A 20448-nucleotide genomic window follows, 5' to 3' on the forward strand; every position below is an offset into this window, starting at 1 on the left:
TTATTATGGTCACCCTAAAACTACAACCAATGTCGAAATTATAACAATTGAACGAGTTATCATTTTGCCTTCGGCATTTTACATAGCGGCGAGCGTTTTTATAATGACGACGCCGTTTGTAAACGGCGGAATCATACAAATTGCCTGCGACATATACATAAAGACTAGCTGACCCGGCAAACATTGTTTTGCCATATATAAGATTTCTAGGGAATTTCTAGTGTAGAAAAAAAAACTAACTTATTGTAAGTGTGTAAGGATGTGGTAAATGAGTGAGAGGTATGTAGTGCTGTGAACGATGAGGGAATATATAATAAAAATAACAAAACCTCATTCAACCACATAATACCTCATTATAACAAAAAAAAAGTCCAAATAAAAAAAAAAAATGTTAGGGGTGGACAACCCTAATCACTTAGGGGTATAAAAAATAGATAGTAACCGATTCTCAGGCTTACTGAATATGCATAAAAAATTTCATGAGAATCGGTCAAGCGGTTTCGGAGGAGTATGGGAACGAACATTGTGACACGAGAATTTTATATATTAGATAATAACTGTTCTACCTTTCAAACCGCAAACGCAACGACGTCTATGAATTTCCTTGGTAATATGGTGTTTTGGAACTATTCCAGCGGATCTCTGTATCTCACGGCTAGGCGTGAACCCGAAGAGCATTCACGTTATAAGCATCGACGAAACGATCAGAATCGACGGCGTCGAAATAACGGCTGTTGACGCTAATCAGTAAGGGCTTTAAATTTATAAGAATCGAATGTTATAAAAACGTTTTTGTTGGGAGGTTCATCCTTTTGCGTTACGATGTTTTTTAAATATTTTTAAATCGAGGGTTAACTTTTGTACTGCAGTAATATAATGTCTCATTGGTCACACCGAGTAGAGTGTTTTCCATTGAGTACATATTTAACAGGTATATAAGTTATGTGTCGATTGCAGAGTTAGTAGAGTGAAAGTTGTTTGTTAATCACGAAAAAATGGTGCAAAGGATTTGGTATTATTATGCCCCGGACAGCGTTGGTTCTTCTTGTCAGCCCACAGACGACCACTGCTGGACATAGGCCTCCCACAAACCATTGGTTAAGTTATTGGTTAAGCCGTTGGCTACTTTTGTTTATTTATTGCTAAGATGGATGGATGAGCTCACAGCCCACCTGGTGTCAAGTGGTTGCTGGAGCCCACACTTATCTACAACGTAAATGCCACCACCTTCAGTCATGAGCTCTAAGGTTATATAATACAACGGCTGCTGCACTCTTCAAACCGAAACGCATTACTGTTTCACGGCAGAAATATGCAGGGTGGTGTTACCTACCCGCGCGGACCCACAAGAGGTCCTACCCGGTAGTATATTAGAATTAGGTATATAATTGGTGGTATATTAAATATATGTATGTTTATAATATAAATCTTACATTTCTTTTCCGTTATCTGGTACCTGTAACACAAGTTCTTTACGAGCTTGGCACGGGACCAGTTAACGTGGCGTGATTTTTAGTAAATATTTATTATAGCTTAAGCTCTTCTGTTTCGTCAACGTCTAATAAAATGCTAACGTAATAGATATTGTCCGGTTGTTTTTGCAGCTGTCCCGGGGCCTTGATGTTAGTGTTTACGCTGCCCAACGGGAAGACGTTGCTACACACTGGCGATTTTCGTGCATCGCACACCATGGAGTCGTACCCTATATTTTGGAATAAGGATATTCACACCGTCTATTTGGATACGACGTTAGTGTCAATTTTGTTCGTCGTGATAGTTGAAAGAGCTCGAGCCCCACTTACCTGCTGATTCGGTGGTGCAGTTGTGGCCGTGACTTGCGCTGAGGTTCGTGGGTTCGATTCCCGAATCGGGCAAATATTCGTGTGATGAGCAGGTTTTTTCGCTCTTTGTGTTTATTATCTATATATGTATATACTTGTGTATAAGTATGTATGTCAGTCTCGGTTGTCCATATCACCCGGGGAATCCTAATTTGGACCCGATCAGTCACCCAACCAGAGATATGACTGCCCCACCCGTCAAACTGGAACGCATTACTGCTTCGCGGCAGAAATAGAAAGAACGATGGTACCGCCCTGTGTGCGCTCACCGTACGCCCTACCATCAGGGCGAGTTACCTCGTTTAATTCCATTTAATTTAAATTCGTACAGTTTCATTGTAACTGGGAGTGGTCTGAGGAATTATTTGAGATGATTCCATCATCTCGTTTTTACTATCGCACCGCCCGCCACCGGAGTAGAGTTCATCCATACTACCTGGAGCCACTGCGGTCATCCACAGTGCGTTTCCAGAGATCTTTTTTGCCACGTACCATCCGACTATGGAATGAGCTCCCCTCCACGGCGTCTCCCGAGCGCTATGACATGTCCTTCTTCAAACGAGGCTTGTGGAGAGTATTAAGCGGTAGGCAGCGGCTTGGCTCTGCCCCTGGCATTGCTGAAGTCCATGGGCGACGGTAACCACTCACCATCAGGTGGGCCGTATGCTCGTCTGCCTACAATGGCAATAAAAAAAAAATGTGTGCGTGTACTAGTGTACACACGTAAGAAGTGAAACATTAATGCTATCCCTACTCCGTTGGAGAAAGTGAAAGTACTCTTCGTCTGAACCAACCGTGGTAGGGGCAAGAAAAAGATGGCGCGTAACGGAAAAATGTGACGCGTAACCGAAAAATGTGACGGTAAATTTTTTTCCAACGCCGATAAAGAAGTTTCACTTCAATAATAATAATTGTTATTTGCGTTTAAACTAATTTTCAGTTATTGCAATCCACGTTACGACTTCCCTACGCAAGATCAGAGCTTAGAAATGGCTTTACAGATTTTGAAACAGAAGAAGACGAACTTGGAGAGTGCCGGGAAAAAGTTTTCATCTGTGCTTATCGTGTGCGGTACTTATACGATAGGTGAATGTTGAAAATTTTCATTTTAACTACTCTATAATTAAATAATGACATTGATTGATTTGTGACGTGGTTTAAATAGATATGTCAATATATTTATTTATACAACTATATGTAACTATACTTGAGACATTAGAACTTACATCTGAAGGTGGGTGGCGCATTTACTTTGTGGATGTCTATGGGCTCCAATAACCATTTAACACCAGGTGGGCAGTGAGCCCGTCCACCCATCTAAGCAATACAGAGAAATAAATAAAAAGAGTGATAAAAATGCAAGTGGCACTAGTGGGTGAACTCACGGGGCTTATCCTTAACGTACTTTCTAAAATCCCCCAGAAAGAGCAGGGTATAGGTGAATCGTTCACCGCATCGGAATCGCGACTCACTGAGAAGATCCAGGAAGAAAATCAGTGGGTTATTCTCAGGATGTCTTACAATGGTCCGTATCGCGGAGACCAGCCGAGCCCACTGAGTTTCTCGCCGGATCTTCTCAGTGGGTCCCGTTTCCGATCCGGTGGTAGATTCTGCGAAGCACGGCTCTTGCTTGGGCCAGTGTTAGCAAAACTCTCGGTTTGGGCCCCATGAGCTCGCCTACTAGTTCGGTGAATCTAGAATAACCCCTAGAGGTTACTAGAAGGAAACAAAAATTGGTGTCGTTGGTCATGGCGTCCTTAGTGACACTCGCGAGTCGGATTGTAATGTTGACTGCGGGAACCCCCCCCATTCTACCTGAGCTGTGGCCCCAGGCGGTGTAACCATTATTATAGTAACTATGGACCCTACTCTGGTGGCGGTGGTGTGATGATCTATATATATAAAAATGAATTGCTGTTCGTTAGACACACTAAAACTCGAGAACGATTTGGCTAATTTTGGTCTTGAATTATTTGTGGAAGTTCAGAGAAGGTTTAAAAGGTAGATAAATGTGAAAATGCTCGGAATTAAATAAAAATAACAATTTTGTTTTGCCTTTGATGTGTCCTCCGTCGGACGGATCCCTTTTGTTTGTTTTAAGTTTATTTTATACAAAAGTTTAGGTCTTTAATTTATCGATTGAGGCAATACGAAGTCTGCCGAGTCAGCTAATAACATAAATATAACGGCTTCATCTCGAAAAATTCCACAGAAAACTGTACTTCCTCTGTAGAAACCACAGTTCCGGTTATACTATATAGATTACACGCTTAGGGCGAAGTTTTCCCATAAAATCTTTATTTTTTTTAAGGTAAAGAAAAGTTTTTCCTCGGTATCGCTCGTCGCGTCGGCTGTACGGTCTGGGCGTGTCCCGAAAAAGACAGGATCTTAAAGGTCGTCGAGGGACAAAGCTTCTCCCACTCGCCTCCGCAATCTTGCCAGCTACATGTGGTGCCCATGAGGGATCTTACGCATGAGGTAAGCATCAGCATATCATATTATTATGTATAATGGTATAAAGTTGATTTTGAGAAATTCGTTGACTCCCAATCTTTTGAGCCTTAGATAGGTCTGGGATATGTGACTGACGTGATATCTTCAATCTGTCTTTTACGCTAGTTCTGCCTCGTCTACACGGAGTTATAATAATAATACACTTTTATTAGCCTCAGACGTATGTATGTTAGTATGTAACGGAATCTTTGAACATGATTTTGACCCTCTTCAAAACGTCGGATTAACTCAAAATTTGGTATACTTATTAAGGACCATGACAATAAAATATTTATAAAAAAAAATTAAAAAAATGAAATCCAACAAAAAAAATATTTTTATAAATTTGAATTAAAAATAGTGTAAGAAAAAATGAGTTTATTGTAAAAAAAGCGTGGGGTGCATGGTATCAGGAGTTATAAATATTTGTTGAACAGATATGAGCAGAAGGGCTATTTTGATAATATCCTGAAAAGCACCCCACGCTTTTTTTACAATAAAATAATTTTTTCTTACACTATTTTTAATTCAAATTTATTAAAATTTATTTTCTATTTTTTAGTTGGATTTTCTATAAAAGCGTATTTTGTTAGATTTATTAAAACTATTATTTATTTTTTAAAATTAACACTGTTATCTGATACATCTTTTGAGATAGGCTAGCACGACTCGCATTATAGTTTAAAACTTTCGAATAGGTATATCGAGTTTTTTGTTTCTCAGAAATTACGGAGTTATCTGGACAGCCTCAAAGGTACATTCAGTGAGGTTGTGGCCTTCAAACCCAGTGGATGGGAAAACGGAAAGAATTCGTGCGTTGAAAAGGACTTTGTCACTATACACGGTACGCGCTTAGCTACATAATAATATTGTGTACTTTATAATGTTATGTATATTTCACTATGTGGGAATCTGTCTGTATATATAAAAATGAATTGCTGTTCGTTAGTCTCGCTAAAACTCGAGAACGGCTGGACCGATTTGGCTAATTTTGGTCTTAAAAGGTAGACAAATGTGAAAATGCTCGGAATTAAATAAAAATAACAATTTTGTTTTCCCTTTGATGTGTCCCCCGTCGGACGGATTCCTTTTGTTGGTTTTAAGTTTATTTTATACAAAAGTTTTGGTCTTTTATTTCTCGATTGAGGCACTGCGAATTCTGCCGGGTCAACTAGTATTAAATAAAGATTGGAAGATGAAGTGGCCAGAGCTGTATACTCATTAATGACTTGATATAGATTTTTCAAGTAAAATACATTATATCATATACAGGGTGTAAAAATATCATCCTGAGTTTTTTTATACTTATCGGTTGATTTAGTATTGATTGTGATGTCAAAAAATTCTGTGCAGCTCACACAGAATGATCATTGTTCTATACTCTTCGTATATACTGTGTTACTTATAATATTTTGTATTCAAGCTTAACAATATGAACCTTATTTTTTTTTCTTGCAGGTATTCCATATAGTGAACATTCGAGTTTTTCAGAATTGATAAGATTTATAAAATTTTTGAAACCGAAACAAGTCGTGCCCACTGTTGATATATCTGGCGGGGTCAAAGCTGTTCAGGTACATGCGTTCTTATGATATCTAAAATCACTATTTTACTGTTGACATTGTCAAGGACATGCCGGTGGTAGGACCTCTTGTGAGTCCGCGCGGGTAGGTACCACCACCCTGCCTATTTCTGACGTGAAGCAGTAATGCTTTTCGGTTTGAAGGGTGGGGCAGCCGTTGTAACTATACTTGAGACCTTAGAAATTATATCTCAAGGCGGGTTTCATTTTTATTACACAATGTTATTCCTTCACCATGGAAATCAATCGTGAACATTTGTTGAGTACGTATTTCATTAGAAAAATTGGTACCCGCCTGAGATTCGAACACCGGTGCATCGCTCAACACGAATGCACCGGACGTCTTATCTGTTAGGCCACGACGACTTCAAAAGAGATGCCTTTTTCAAATTTACCTTTGATTTACTTTTCTATTGCTTTCAGAAATACTTTCCCTGCCCTCTGGTTAGCAAGGACGACGTAGCCGTCCAGAGCAAAGTTACAGATTACTTTAGTTTACAAAATCGACAGCAGGTCCCGGCTGTAACCTGAATTTGCATGATCTCAAAGTAAGTTTTTGATCAAATATCACTACATAGTATAAAACAAAGTCGCTTTCTCTGTCCCTATATCTGTTTGTCTCTATGTATGCTTAAATCTTTAAAACTACGCATCGGATTTTGATGCGGTTTTTTTTAATAGATAGAGTGATTAAAGAGGAAGGTTTATATGTATAATAACATCCATTAAATAGTGGAGAAATCAATAATAAATTACAGCTTCCGAAGCGAAGCGAGGGCGGGTCGCTAGTTTGTATAATAAACATTTCTCTACAGGAAACTACCATGAACATTAAAATCGGCGGATTTCTAAAATCAAACAATTTCTAATAAAAATGTTCTTTAATATAGAGCTGTTTCTAGTTTTTGCCCATGATAATTAATTATAATATTCTTTTTGGAGCTATTTGTGTTAAACATATTTCTCAAATTAATTCATTGGATTTTTTGATCGTATTTAAACCGATAGACTGTGGTTTGATCCCGAGGCATGTAATATTTTATGTGTTCACAAACAACATCCATAAAGAATAACATGTTTAAGAAATGAAAATGAAAAACTTGCTTTTAGACAAATAATCGAACTCACGGCCCATTATTTTTATTGTCCTTGTAGGCAGACGAGCATAATATGGCTAACCTGATGAGTGATTATTTTTTGAGTAGTTACTGGAGCCCACCATCAATGTAAATGAATATGCAATTACGAAAAGGGCACATGTCGCATATTTTGTCAAATACGTTTTTTTCATATACATGTAGTTTTGAGGCTTACCTACACCCATTTTATAATAATTCCAGTAATTTTCAATTGCTAATTAACACTAAAATATATATCAAAAGTTAATATTTTAAATTTTACACTGCTTTAGGAAATAATAATCAGTTTTTTTTCATTTCCTGAACATTTTACATTTTCAGAGATGTGCCCTTTTCGAAATTGCATATTCTAAATGTTGCATTGACACTTGAGTTCTGTATCTCAATTTTATAGTGCAATGTCTGTCCTTATAATCAGAGCGCAATACTGCTTCACAGTATCAATAGTAATGGTTCATGTTTCAAGTGTGTATTTTTAAATCAGTAAAATTATTTTTGAATTTAATTCAGTAAATTTCGTTTTTGTTACAGGTTTTTAAAGATGTTTAAGCTGCCATACTGTGATGTATTTTTGATATTGTTATATTTTAGGTTAATTTTATGAACTGTTTTATTTATTTTGTAATAAAATTTGTCATTTTTACTGGTTTTCTTTTTTGTGGTCGTTACATGAAAATAGCCTCTTCACAATTAACAAATTTTACTACTACCCACATTAACTCTGGAATTGTGGTAATCGATAGAAAATTAAGTTGGGGTTAAACTAAAATATATTAATTAGTGGTTCCAATGGGTGATCACAATTATGAGCACCGGAGCAGGTCAGCATCCGCGTTAGAATCTCTCTGTACCAGTACTTCACCGCCGGAAACACGTGGTTCACAATGTTCTCCAATTCGTAAGGATCGTCTGCTATGTTGTACATTTCACTGAAGTTCTGTAAATACAAGTAGTTTATTTGAATATTGAATTTGGTAAAATTGTACTAATTTATTCATCTATATATTAATACGTGAAGAGAATATAGTGGAGTGCACTATGCTAATATTTTTTTATAAATAATGCATAAAAGAGACATTAAATCAATAAAAAAAACATTACACTGCCATGTATTTGACACACACACATATGTATATATACTCTTTGTTTATTGTCAAACTTTAGTTAATGCTTAAAGTCTGTGGTCAAATTGAAAATAGGTTAATATTGTTTATCTTTAATATTATTGGTCTACAGTGTTGTCTTGGCGAAATCTGTGATTATAGAAGTATAATAGTCTGACAATATAACCATAATAATGTTCAAACTTATAATTTCAATTAATTATAGTCGAATTTCGACTACTGCGGGACCACTACTTAATTTAGATTCCTCACCTCATTGTCAGCGAAGAGGCAATATTTCTTGTCGATTCGCTCCGCGATGTGTCTGATACAGGCGTATGTATTGTTTTTGGCGTCTTGACACTTGCAACTGTACTGAGGATAGCATTGCTGTAAGGGAAGAAAAGAATCTTTTCAACATCAAACAATTAGTCTTGTAATGTTGGCCTAGAAGAGCACCACCTTATCCCTTCCTGAAGATGTAGAAGACGATTAAGAGAATCACCAGAGAATGGGCAACAGCGTTCTTCGAGTATCACATACGACACATCGGCGTGTTTTTTTTTATTGCTTCGATGGGTAAACGAGCTCACAGCCCACCTGGTGTTAAGTGGTTATTGAAGCCCATAGACATCTACAACGTACTTGCGCCACCTATCTAAGTTCTAAGTTCTCAGTATAGTTACAACGGCTGCCCCACCCTTCAAACCGAAACGCATTACTGCTTCACGACAGAAATAGGCAGGGCGGTGGTACCTACCCGCGCGGACTCACAAGAGGTCCTACCACCACCAGTAAAATATAAGGAATATGAAAAGTTTCCTACTTACAGCGAGATTACCGCTATCATACTTCCAAGGACATTCTTTATCCACAGATCCGTCCTTGCCTTCGCCGTAGTATTCAATTAGCATGTTCCTCTCGCCTATGTCCTCGTTGTGAACATCGATGGGCCTTCCGTCCACGTTGTTCGGTATGTCCAAGCCGGCCAGTTTGATTATAGTCGGCGCCAAATCAATATTTAACACCGGCTGTCGGTTTTCCACGTTCTTTTTCAGTCCTGGCCCTTTTATTAGTAAAGGAACTTTGATGTCAGTTTCGTAAGGTTGACGTTTGTCGTAAACTTGAGAGTTTTGACCTGGAATGATAATTGATTTTTATACAATATCTTTTATTTTTATTTTTTTATTGCTTAGATTTGTGGACGAGCTCACAGCCCACCTGATCTTAAGTGGTAACTGGAACCCATAGACATCTACAACGTAAATGCGCCACACACCATGAGATATAGTTCTAAGGTCTCAGTATAGTCACAACGGCTGCCTCACCCTTCAATTTGAAACGCATTACTGCTTCACGGCAGAAATAGGCGAGGCGGTCGTGCGGGCTCACAAGAGGCTCCTACCACCAGTAAAAATCTATAATAGGCAAAGACGAAACAGTTGAGTTACTATTGAAGTGAAACTTCTTTACCATCGTTGTGATTTCAAACTCGATGAAACGAAAAAATAAGTCCATAGAGACACAAACACATGGATGTATAGGATTCAGCCGGCGAGAGAATGAGATAGAACACATTAGACGTTCTCAGTGCAGTTTTTTTTTTAATACAGCGCCATCTATAAATTTTTTTAATACTAAAATGTGTATGAAACCTCTTGTAGTCAATTTTAATTTAGGATTATACGTGAAGTTAAAATATCAATTCACAGGGTGTCCCAAAAAAAGGGTGTGAAGCCGTGTGTGGAACAATATAGATCACGTGACAATATAAAAAAATTCAGCTTGTAATTAATAGTTTCATAAACATAAACAATTTTTTTTTATTGCTTAGATGGGTGGACGAGCTCACAGCCCACCTGGTGTTAAGTGGTTACTGGAGCCCATAGACATTCACAACGTAAATGCGTCACCCACCACGAGACAAGTTCTAAGGTCTCAAGTATAGTTACAGCGGCTGCTCCACCCTTCAAACCGGATCGCATTACTGCTTCACGGCAGAAATAGGCATAATTTATTAATTTTTTCTACCGTTCGATGATACCCTTGAGACATTCAACAAGTGTGTTATGCTGAAATCCAAGCTGAAATAAATTATTAACAAAAATACCATTTCAGCCCTCGAATATGATACTCACCGATATGGTAACCGTTATCGGAAGTGAACACTACGTATGTGTTATCCAGGAACGCTTGAGTTTCCAAAGCGCCTATAATGTCGGCGACCATCTCATCGACCGAGAGCAGAGTTTCCCACCGGGACCGGTACACTTGGTCGAGTTCGGGAAGCATCACGTCAGGGAGTGGCGACGGAGGCATGCGGAGCAGCCAATGCTTATCCTGACATGTATGAAGACACTGAATTACCCGCAAAATTTTAATTTGCGTAATTACTGGTGGTAGGACCTCTTGTGAGTCCGCGTGGGTAGGTACCACCGCCCTGCCTATTTCTGCCGTGAAGCAGTAATGCGTTTCGGTTTGAAGGGCGGGGCAGCCGTTGTACTGTTACAAATGGGACCTTAGAACTTATATCTCAAGGTGGGTGGCGGCATTTAAGTTGTAGATGTCTATGGGCTCCGGTAACCACTTAACACCAGGTGGGCTGTGAGCTCCTCCACCCATCTATGCAATAAAAATAAAAAATAAATCTTGAATACACTCACACTGAGGATCGAAACTAAATCGCAAAAAACAAACTAAAATTTCATTCAAGTTGACATAGCTCGGGCCTAGATTAAGCTAATAAAATATCGAAAAAAAAACACAATAATTAGGCAGTGGCGGCATCACTCGTTGTAATTCGTTTTAAAGGGTTAGAACAATTACGTTTCACTTATAAATGGATTTCTAAAATCCTCTGACATTAACACCCCTATTGTGTTATGATGATATATTCTAGGGTTATATCTCATACGTACCTCAGCGATGATATTGAAATTGGGGCTCTTTACGACTGTCACGTTACTGAACGCGTCTTTGTGTCGAGGGGCGGGGGTGAAGGGCTGGTGCGGGGCGGGGGGAGCGAGCACCATCAGAAAGGGCTTCGATTCCGTCTGATTCTCTATGTAGCTGACTCCCAGTTCACGCTGTTTAAAAAAACGACAAAGTTTAGGCCCGATTAGGCTATTGTTTTAGGAATAATAATAATCGAAAATGTAATTTACAAAATCATCTACTTAATATTGTTCCGCAATGGGGCTCGAGATAACTAACTGCCATTATGTTGTCTTTGCAATGCTTTGATAGTCGACACGACATGTTTAGAATTTTCCAAAACATTTTCGATAGTTGCGACCCACTGAGAAGAACCGGCGAGAAACTCAGTGGGCTGTGTCTATGGGTTAGTTCGCTCGTCGAGCCCTTGGTCGCAAGCGACGGGTTCGAGGAGGACGGTGACCGGTGCTTGTGGTGCCTAAAAGCACCGATAATGGATCGGGAGGATCCGTAATGACGTGCTTTGGGCGAGGTCGACTGTTTACCATTCGGTCTACAGGATCGGGTGACCGTTAGTATTACTAGGCGTTTCGTTCGTTTTTGCTATTTGTCGACAACTGGCTTTACTCGTACTGGCTTAACATTATTATTTGTTTTAGCTCAATACAAATAACATTGAAGTTAATTTTATTATGTTACTGTCACTACTTTAATTAAGTAAATACATATATGTATACTAATCATATTTTTCATACTACAATGTAATGAAACGGCGGGGTAACGAAATATTTACACACAAAAAGACAGGTATGAATGTACATAATATATTATTATGTATGTGAACACCTTAATAAATGACATTTTTTTTCGTTCATTTTATCATTTTGCTATTTGGGTTCGTGAATAAAATATTTACAATGTATAAATATGTATGCACTCGTATTATCTATATATTAATACGTGAAGCAAAAACTTTGTATCCCTTTTTACGAAAATTGCGCTGACGGAGGAGTATGAAATTTTCTACACTTATAAAGAATATAAAGAAGAAGTGCACAATGCTAATTTTTTTTTAAAATAATCCATAAAAGATACATTAAATCAATAAAGAAAACATTACACACACTAACATGTATTTGACACACACACATATATTCTTTGTTTATTGTCAAACTTTTGTTATAGCTTAAAGTCCGTAGTCAAATTGAGAATAGGTTAGTATTGTTTATCTTTAATATTACGAGTATTTGTCTATAGTGTAGTCTTGGCGAAATTTGTAACAATAGGACCATAATAATGTTGAAACTTATAATTTCAATTAATTATAGTCGAATTTCGACTACTGCGGGACCACTAGTTTTATAAGAATGATAAAACTCACTATCACATCGGTTAAGTAGCTATCAGTCGAAAACGTCGGCACGCCGTTGTTGGACAAAGTATAGTTGTAGTAAACTGAATTCCCGACCAAGCCGCGCCATTCTGTCCAGCCCGGGGGTACCACCTCTGGGCCACCGGCTTCTTTAGTACCATACTGAAAATTAAAACCATTATTTTTCGACAGATTCATTCTTGTTATACTTCGAGATGTGTACGAGGTCACGGCTTATCTGATGTTAAGTGGTTACCGGAAATCATTGACGTCACAACGTGAAAATGATTAGCTGTCAGCGATGAGTGACGATAACCCATAGACCTATATAGTAGGGACACGACATATTGTTCTATACGTACAATTGCTTAGATAAATAGCACCCATTTTGAAGGCACACACATAAACATATATCTATCTCGTTCTTACTCAGCACTTTAACTCGCAGGAAAATAATATACCTAACAGTATTTCAGTGCGTACATAAAATGAAACATGAATATACGTAAATATCTCCGTCTCCGTCTAATGAGGCCGAAAATCCGCCATGTTGTGCGCACCAAATGTCATTGTCACGTCAGTTCGGCCGTCTGTTTTGGGTTGTACATTAATTATTGACTTTGATATCGATTTAATATGATTGCTTATATAAAAATTCATAATTTATCATGCTTAGAACATACAAAAACAATAATTAAAACGTACTTTATAGGATCTCAAGAAAGTCGATGCCCCAAAACTATTATCTATATATATTTAAATTCATTATGGAACCCTCATCCGAAAAATCGGACACCATTTTTCGGTCGGAATCTATTGATCATGACACTAATCATAAATACCTCTTTAAAATATGTCATCAAAACATATTTAGACATTCTGTTTAGATATTTCGGGAAAAAGGCTACCGACAAAATCTCTTCGGAACTATTTAAATAAAATAGTTTTATTCCGCAGTGACTAAAACACTATTGTAAATTCGTTAAATATTTAATAATTAAGTGATTTTAGAGAGGAAGTCACAAGGAATGACGTTTGTAATTTTATTAACGAATAAATGTTCTGTAGGTGTTTTTTTTATCAGGCGGTCCCTTCATAAGTTTAAAATTTGAATCACTCTCAAGTGAGAGTGATTCAAATAGTGCGGCGCACCTTCCTTGAGGTGCGCTGCGGTAGTGTGTTACGGACTTTAGAGTCAGCAAAACAATTAAAATAGATTGTAATAGTCTAAGAAAAACACGTACTCAAAATTCGATAACATTTAGCATGCTAGAAATGGGCAGATGGCACTGTACTACGCCATATCTTTATGTTTTGCGACAAACGACAACTTTATAAAATCAGTGTAGCAACTTTTAAAAATCATCATATCGTTTACTTGGCAAATTCGAAGGACGAACTTGTCTTAGATTTCACCCATCTAAATCATATCATATTTGCACATAACAATATACCTACTTACTTCCCATTAAAGTATAAATTCTACAAATAAATAATACTCAACAATATTTAAAATAAAATGAGCCAAGAACGTTTATCGATAAAACCTGATAACATTGAAATCTTTTGTACAGCACTAAAACCGCCATGTTTTGTGGTCAGATGACGTCACAGTGGCACGAATTTTTGGTTGACGTTTCATTTCCATAGGTTTCCTACTTCAGTGCGATAACCACTATCTAATTATTATTATTTAGACTTTTTATGACCTGGTAACAGAGACCTTTAAGTCATGTCTTATTTTAATTTATATTATTCATATTTTTATGAAAAATGATATTATGGAGTGAAATGAAATGAAATGAATTGAGATGATATGGGATGAAATATAATCTCAGTAAAATGGTGGTCATTTACCAAGATTTTTTCAGTGGACTTTTTGGAGGATCCCGAGAAGTTACGTCCAGCGGTTTTGTTTCATTTTCCCACATTTGTGCACTTTCACAGATATTAAACAGTTAATAAACCACCATTATTACACATTTAAACCCGAAGAAACACTAAATAGACAAAATAAAACAAATCACACAACTTCACTTCTCGCGTTACCGCCAAAAAGTCCCACTATCTAATAGTTAGTATTTTGTGTAGACCCAAACTAGAGATTTCCCTTAAAAACAAAATCTGTATATATAAAAATGAATTGCTGTTCGTTAGTCTCGCTAAAACTCGAGAACGGAAGGACCGATTTGGCTAATTTTGGTCTTGAATTATTCGTGGAAGTCCAGAGAAGGTTTAAAAGGTAGATAAATATGCTAAAAGCTCGGAATTAAATAAAAATAACAATTTGGTTTTTCCTTTGATGTATCCAACATCGGACGGATTCCTTTTGTTTGTTTTAGGTTTATTTTATTTATATCGATTGAATCACTACGAAGTTTTCTGGGTCAGCTAGTGGCGAATGAAAAATTTACCTGATTCAAATATTTCCCCGCATAGAACGTGTCATATCCGGCTTCCTGAAGTATAGTAGCGAACGTCTGTTTCTCGTGATCTTTCCAGTTCTCTCCATAGCATCCGCCGTGAAGACTATTGTTCACGGTCTTGTGGTTGTGAACGTACATGCCTGTCAGCAAACTGGCTCTGCTTGGACAGCATATCGGTGACGTCACGTACTGTGATAAACGACGTGACCTTTAATAGTTGTCGTCTAAGATCTCACTAGTAGTTACACTTAAGATATCACTAGTAGTTACACTTAAGATATCACTAGGAGTTGCACTTAAGATATCACTAGGAGTTGCACTTAAGATATCACTAGAAGTTGCACCAACATATCACTAAAAGCTGTAACCTGTAGACAGCTTACGAATTTCAACTGCCAACATGACATCATCATCATCTCAGCCTGACCACTTTCCACTGCTAAACATAGGCCTCTCCACTTAATGTCCAGTGCGGCCGGCCCGTTGACACCTGCATCAAACGCGACCCAGCGATGTCCAACATGCAATGTCTAGTAATTTTGACGCACTTCCTATATTTGTACAGATGAAACAGTTATTTGGCAACTCAAAGTGATTTTTTTATTTATATTCATATTTGAATGAACTCAGAGCCTATTTGGTATAAGCGTGCAACTAAGTCCATAGATATTACAATGCGAATGACATCACCTTTTTTTCCCCCTACCTATGCTGATAGCCTTGAGAGGCATTTCAGCTTCACCCTAACGTGTAGGTGAGCTCACGAGGCTCAAACCGGGAGAGTTGTTCACACTGGCCCTAGCAAGAGCAATGCTTCGTAGAATCTACCACCGGATCGGAAACGCATCCCACTGAGAAGATCCGGCGAGAAACTCAAAGGGCTATGTCTATGGGTTAATTCACTCGTCGACACATTCGTCGCAAGCGACGTGTTCGATGAGGACGGTGACCGGTGCTTGTGGTACCCAATAGCATCGTTAATTATCGGGAGGATTCGTAATGAAGTGTTTAGGTCGACGTCGACAGTCATCACCCATCTAGTTCTCTAACATTGAAATCACAATTTTTTATTGTTATCAGCTGTTCAACTGTCAAACCGGAACGTATGACTGATTCGCGGTAAAAATAGGCAGAATGGTGGTATCTACATATAGACGTCCGCGCTTACAATACGTCCCTCTACCAGTACTTAGTCAGCTTTAAACTTCAATAGGAATGTTTCACGACATATTAAATTTTTTTATTGAAAACGATTATTTTTTCTTTCGGCCAGTGTTATGTAAATGCAGCCAATCTATTAGGTTTTTCATCGATCTCTTTAGTTTCATCAATTTTAATATAATCATATTGTATTTTAGTTTTAGCCATTATAATTAATTTTGAAATGATTATTTTCGTTTGACCCCTTATCATTGAGGATATAATTATGTATGTATACTTGTTCATTAATTACGTCCAACTGCGATGACTAGTTTCTACGCGTTATTTAATTAGTAAATTAACCTAAAAAACTGTAAAATTCATCAGAGTATTTAAATCCTTAGGCAAGTTACCCGTCAGGGCGTAGCTGTGATAACCTCTTAACAGCCAATAGGTAGAGAAAAAAAAGTTAGGCAAGTTATTTTATGCGTTTTTTAAATTATGTACCTACTTAGTATTGATACAATATTTCATTCCATATTATTATAATATTTTATCTCTCTCTGTCTTTTATTATAATACCTATTAAGATCGTAACAGTAAGTAACTACATTTTATCTTAATATTTGTTTTTATATTTTGTAAGCCGGTGTCGTTATCGATAACGATGTATGTGTTACGAGAAATAACATCTAGGTACACTAACAGTAATAATAAAGTAAATACGAATGTTCGGATAAAGGACAAAAGTAGTTTATGATCCGGATTGAAAACATTTTATATAGAAACCTTTTCTATGGTAAATGATCGTCCCAGAAAATACTGGGTACCTATCTATCTCTCCGCTTAAATAAATATGATATTGTGTTTATGATTAATTCACTGATTCATTAGTTAACTGATCTACAAAACGACTGTTAAATTAACGAGCGGTGATTGATACCACCAACTCTTTGTCCCGGGAAAATGCAAGAAGTCATTCTGTCGGAATTACAGATTCGACACGAATGAAACCACAGGTTACGCTTAGTTATCCTTAGATGACTTATTAATTGTAATACAACAAAAAAATTTTTGGAGAAAGGAAAACGTTTTTTCTATTTTATTCTATCAACCCAGACATCCACTGCTAGACAAAGGCCTCCCCCAAGTCTCGGCACAAAGATTGGCCCTGCGCTGCTTGCTTCCAGCATTATTAACGTGACCATACGTCTCGCTTTGGGCGAGATTGTCCCGCTTTCAGGCTTTCCGTCCCGCTGCTCCCAACAAGAACAAAAATTTCAAAAATGTATCTGTTGGGCATGTGTTTATTAGAAACTTACCGAATACTTCATTATCCCAAATCCTTATTGTATCACAAAGTACATACTAAAGTAACTCTAATTTTGCTGTAGAAAAGTAGTTTTTTGTTGCGAGAGAATTATAAATATTATATTAAGGGCAAGTTGGTGTAAGAATTAAGATTTCAGTGAGGGTGAGATACCATAATAAATTATTTCAAGTCATTTAATAAACCACATTTTTTATTTTGCAATTAAATGTTGCATTTTACTCCGACGTACTCTGTATATATATTTATTCATATACGAAATTCCGTAGATGTCCCGCTTTGACACGAAAAAAAGGTAACTTTAAGCATTATACAAGTTGACTTTGAATTTTGCATTGGTGGCCTTTATTCAATTATATGAGAGTACCAGAAAAAAGCACTTACGGAGTTAGTGAATGTTATGCCTTCTTTCCCGATAAATCGTTGAACATTCTTCATCGGATCCTGAAAGTAAAAATAAAACAACAAATACTTTCATGTACAATCAATTTATTTTATCACATTGTAATTTTTTTTATATATATAATACTAACCATTCCACCTAAAACTACATCTTGATCGTCGGTCAATATGAGAACAAAGTTTGGTCGTTTTAGTTCAGCCACAGCATTGTTCACGAAAAATATTAAAAATAAATATTGTAACATTGTTCTTTATTTAAAAAAATAATATTAAAAAAAAAATTAATGTGGCATAGCGGGCATGATCTCGAGGCCCGTACACTCGCTTGCGATAACAACGCCTACTGTGAAAAATCCGACGCTTTTTACTAATGACCTGTAAGATAAGACAAATCACTGTTATGAACATAGTTAATGTTTTGTCATTTATATTGGATTAATAGGGTCGATAATAGTATTTAGACAGCGTAGGACTGGCCATTATGGCGAGCCTTGGGGAGGCCTATGTCCTGTAGTGGATGTTCATCGGATGACAAAAAGAGGGTTTTCAAGTAAAAAAATATTTTATTTGTAACTTATTAAATTTTTTATATTTAATATAACAATGCTATAATCGTAAACAGCATTCTATATCAAATTTCCTTGAATTGTAGCTAAAACTGCAGGTGCCTCCCTACAAAAATAGGTAAGGTATTGAAGTCACCACACAGTGCACCCAAGTTGCTTATCCAAATTGTTTGTGTATGTACAGTACACTTTTTTTATTACTCTTCTAGCCAGACGAGCACACGGCCCACCTGATATTAAGTGGTTACCGTCGCTCATGGACGTCAGCAATGCCAGGGGGACAGCCAAATGAAAGTGAAAGTGAAGCCAAGCTATGGTAGGCAGCGTACTATATTTATGTTATGCTGGGTAGTTCAAACATGTTACAATTTTGTGGTCATGGATGACTAGATATTGGGCTAACTGCAGTCTAATTTTCAATAACTTTTTTTCTTGTTACCCAGAACTAATAATTTATTTAAGTCTGGCAATTTGTAATGTACTAGAAATGTCAGAAACAAGATAAGGACAACTTGGAACAGGAAATTAAATTACAACAAGTTTGAAGTCATTGTGGCCTAAAGGATAAGACGTCTGGTGCATTTGTATCTAGCGATGCAACAGTGTTCAAATCCCGCTGGCAAGTACCAATTTTTATGATGAAATACATGCTTAATAAATAAATGTTGACGATTGACTTCCACAGTGAAGGAATAACATCGTGTAGTAAAAATCAAACCTGCAAAATTATAATTTACGTAATTACTATTTACTGGTGGTGGGGCATATTGTGAATGCGCGAACGGGTGCCTATTTCTGCCATGAAGCAGTAATGAGTTCTGTTTGAAGGGTGGAGCTCATTGTACTGTAAAAACTGACCTTAGAACTCATGTCTAATGGTAGGTGGTGGCGTTTACTTTGTATGTATGTATTTGGTGTTTACTTTGTATGTATGTTTATGGGCTCCAGTAACCAATTAATCAGGTGGGCCATGACCTCCATCTACCCGCCTAGGCAATAAAAAATTAAGAAAAAAGTTTTAATCAATCTTCCGTTGTTGGTAAAAGGCTGCTACTTATATTGGAATTAATTTTCACATTAAATTCTAAAAAAAAATAATTCTTTTAACACATTGAATGCCGTAGTAGAAATCATCTTTAGCCCAGTGGATGCACACCTTAATATGACCACCTCACAGGGAATGACGGTTGCATATTTGAGATCTCAAAAAATAATTGTCACATTACTGTTTCTGCAAGTCACCTCTTATTTTTGGACTATACTCAATATATTGTTGCACTCCTAGGCCGATCAAATACTATCAGACGTGCAATGTCCATCATGGTATTGAGCATGCTAAAAATCTTAGCCAGTGTCAGTGGAAAATTTACGATTAGTATGATTAATTTAGCATTAGTTTTGTATTCTGTCGTCCTTTTTTATGTATTTTGTAAAATTAAGTCATAACATATTTTTTATTAACACACTATATAATCACAATACAAAAGTGTGGTAAACTAAACTAAGCAATAAAAAAGTACATAGTGTGTTGACAAGTAAAACTTTTTTTATGAGGACCTGTTAATATACTGTGTTATATAAACTACAAGCACACAAAGGGGAAGAATCTATACGTAATTTATTAGTATTACATTGTCGTGTTTTGTGAAAACATTTAACTTACTGATTTTTAAAGGTGGGTCGTTGCGTAAAGGAATAGTTCACGAAAAAAAGGATTAATTCAGAGTAAATAGAAATTTTGTTTATAGTTTAAAATTCAAAGCTAAATGAGTTCAAAATGAGTGAACCATCCATTGATTTACTTTTTGGCACATTTTAATATAGGTTATGTCAACTTACCATTTAAAAGGGTCGTAATAAAAATCTTTGACAAAAGCAACCACGCCTTTTTTGGCCATTATTAGTTCAAATAAAGGTAATTGTTTTTGCTGACTATGACTTGAGATAATTCGATAATTCCCGAAGAAAGGGAAAATTTTAAATGCAATTTTAGATTTTATCTATAAATATTGTCAGCTGTCACTACTTGGTATTTCAACAATCTGTCACTCTTTCCTGTTAGCTGTCACCTGCACTCTACTCACATTCTACTCATAAAAGTGTATTAGCAATGACTATTC

General features: G+C 36.9%; 2 protein-coding genes across 3 annotated transcripts in view; one reads left to right on the forward strand and one right to left on the reverse strand.

Moving 5' to 3' along the window:
- Positions 1 to 7698, forward strand: part of LOC101737956 (uncharacterized) — a 17737-nt gene extending 10039 nt beyond the window's left edge. Inside the window, exons 5-12 of the mRNA XM_062673027.1 lie at positions 636 to 747; positions 1605 to 1748; positions 2782 to 2927; positions 4153 to 4319; positions 5058 to 5178; positions 5793 to 5908; positions 6340 to 6464; positions 7587 to 7698. Of these exons, the coding sequence (XP_062529011.1) occupies positions 636 to 747; positions 1605 to 1748; positions 2782 to 2927; positions 4153 to 4319; positions 5058 to 5178; positions 5793 to 5908; positions 6340 to 6447 (914 nt within the window). The 3' untranslated portion in view covers positions 6448 to 6464; positions 7587 to 7698. The remainder of the gene's footprint in view (positions 1 to 635; positions 748 to 1604; positions 1749 to 2781; positions 2928 to 4152; positions 4320 to 5057; positions 5179 to 5792; positions 5909 to 6339; positions 6465 to 7586) is intronic.
- On the reverse strand, positions 6779 to 20381 carry LOC101745680 (N-acetylglucosamine-6-sulfatase). Of its 2 annotated transcripts, none has more exons than XM_004928808.5 (10): positions 20168 to 20381; positions 17894 to 18137; positions 17745 to 17804; positions 14879 to 15079; positions 12474 to 12626; positions 11077 to 11244; positions 10297 to 10498; positions 8989 to 9296; positions 8432 to 8548; positions 6779 to 7992 (listed from the first exon to the last, which is right to left on the reverse strand). In XM_004928808.5, the coding sequence occupies exons 2-10, from the start codon at positions 18005 to 18007 to the stop codon at positions 7819 to 7821; spliced, it is 1497 nt and encodes a 498-aa protein (XP_004928865.1). In that variant the 5' UTR covers positions 18008 to 18137; positions 20168 to 20381; the 3' UTR covers positions 6779 to 7818. The 2 variants fall into 2 exon arrangements, with proteins under 2 accessions (XP_004928865.1, XP_021205402.1); XM_021349727.3 differs by lacking the exon at positions 20168 to 20381 and adding an exon at positions 19992 to 20152.
- Positions 20382 to 20448: the final 67 nt, after the last annotated feature.

This window comes from Bombyx mori, chromosome 16 (genome assembly GCF_030269925.1).
Source record: "Bombyx mori chromosome 16, ASM3026992v2".
Taxonomy (NCBI): Eukaryota; Metazoa; Arthropoda; class Insecta; order Lepidoptera; family Bombycidae; genus Bombyx; species Bombyx mori.

What these genes read in the sequence shown, in the direction of transcription:
- LOC101745680 (XM_004928808.5), bottom strand. Translation starts at nt 18,007, where the DNA reads ATGTTACAATATTTATTTTTAATATTTTTCGTGAACAATGCTGTGGCT. An exon ending in CGGGGAAATATTTGAATCAG is followed by an intron (nt 12,627 to 14,878) that starts GTAAATTTTTCA and finishes TTTAATTTTCAG; the next exon opens with TATGGTACTAAAGAAGCCGG. An exon ending in GCTACTTAACCGATGTGATA is followed by an intron (nt 11,245 to 12,473) that starts GTGAGTTTTATC and finishes TTTTTTAAACAG; the next exon opens with CGTGAACTGGGAGTCAGCTA.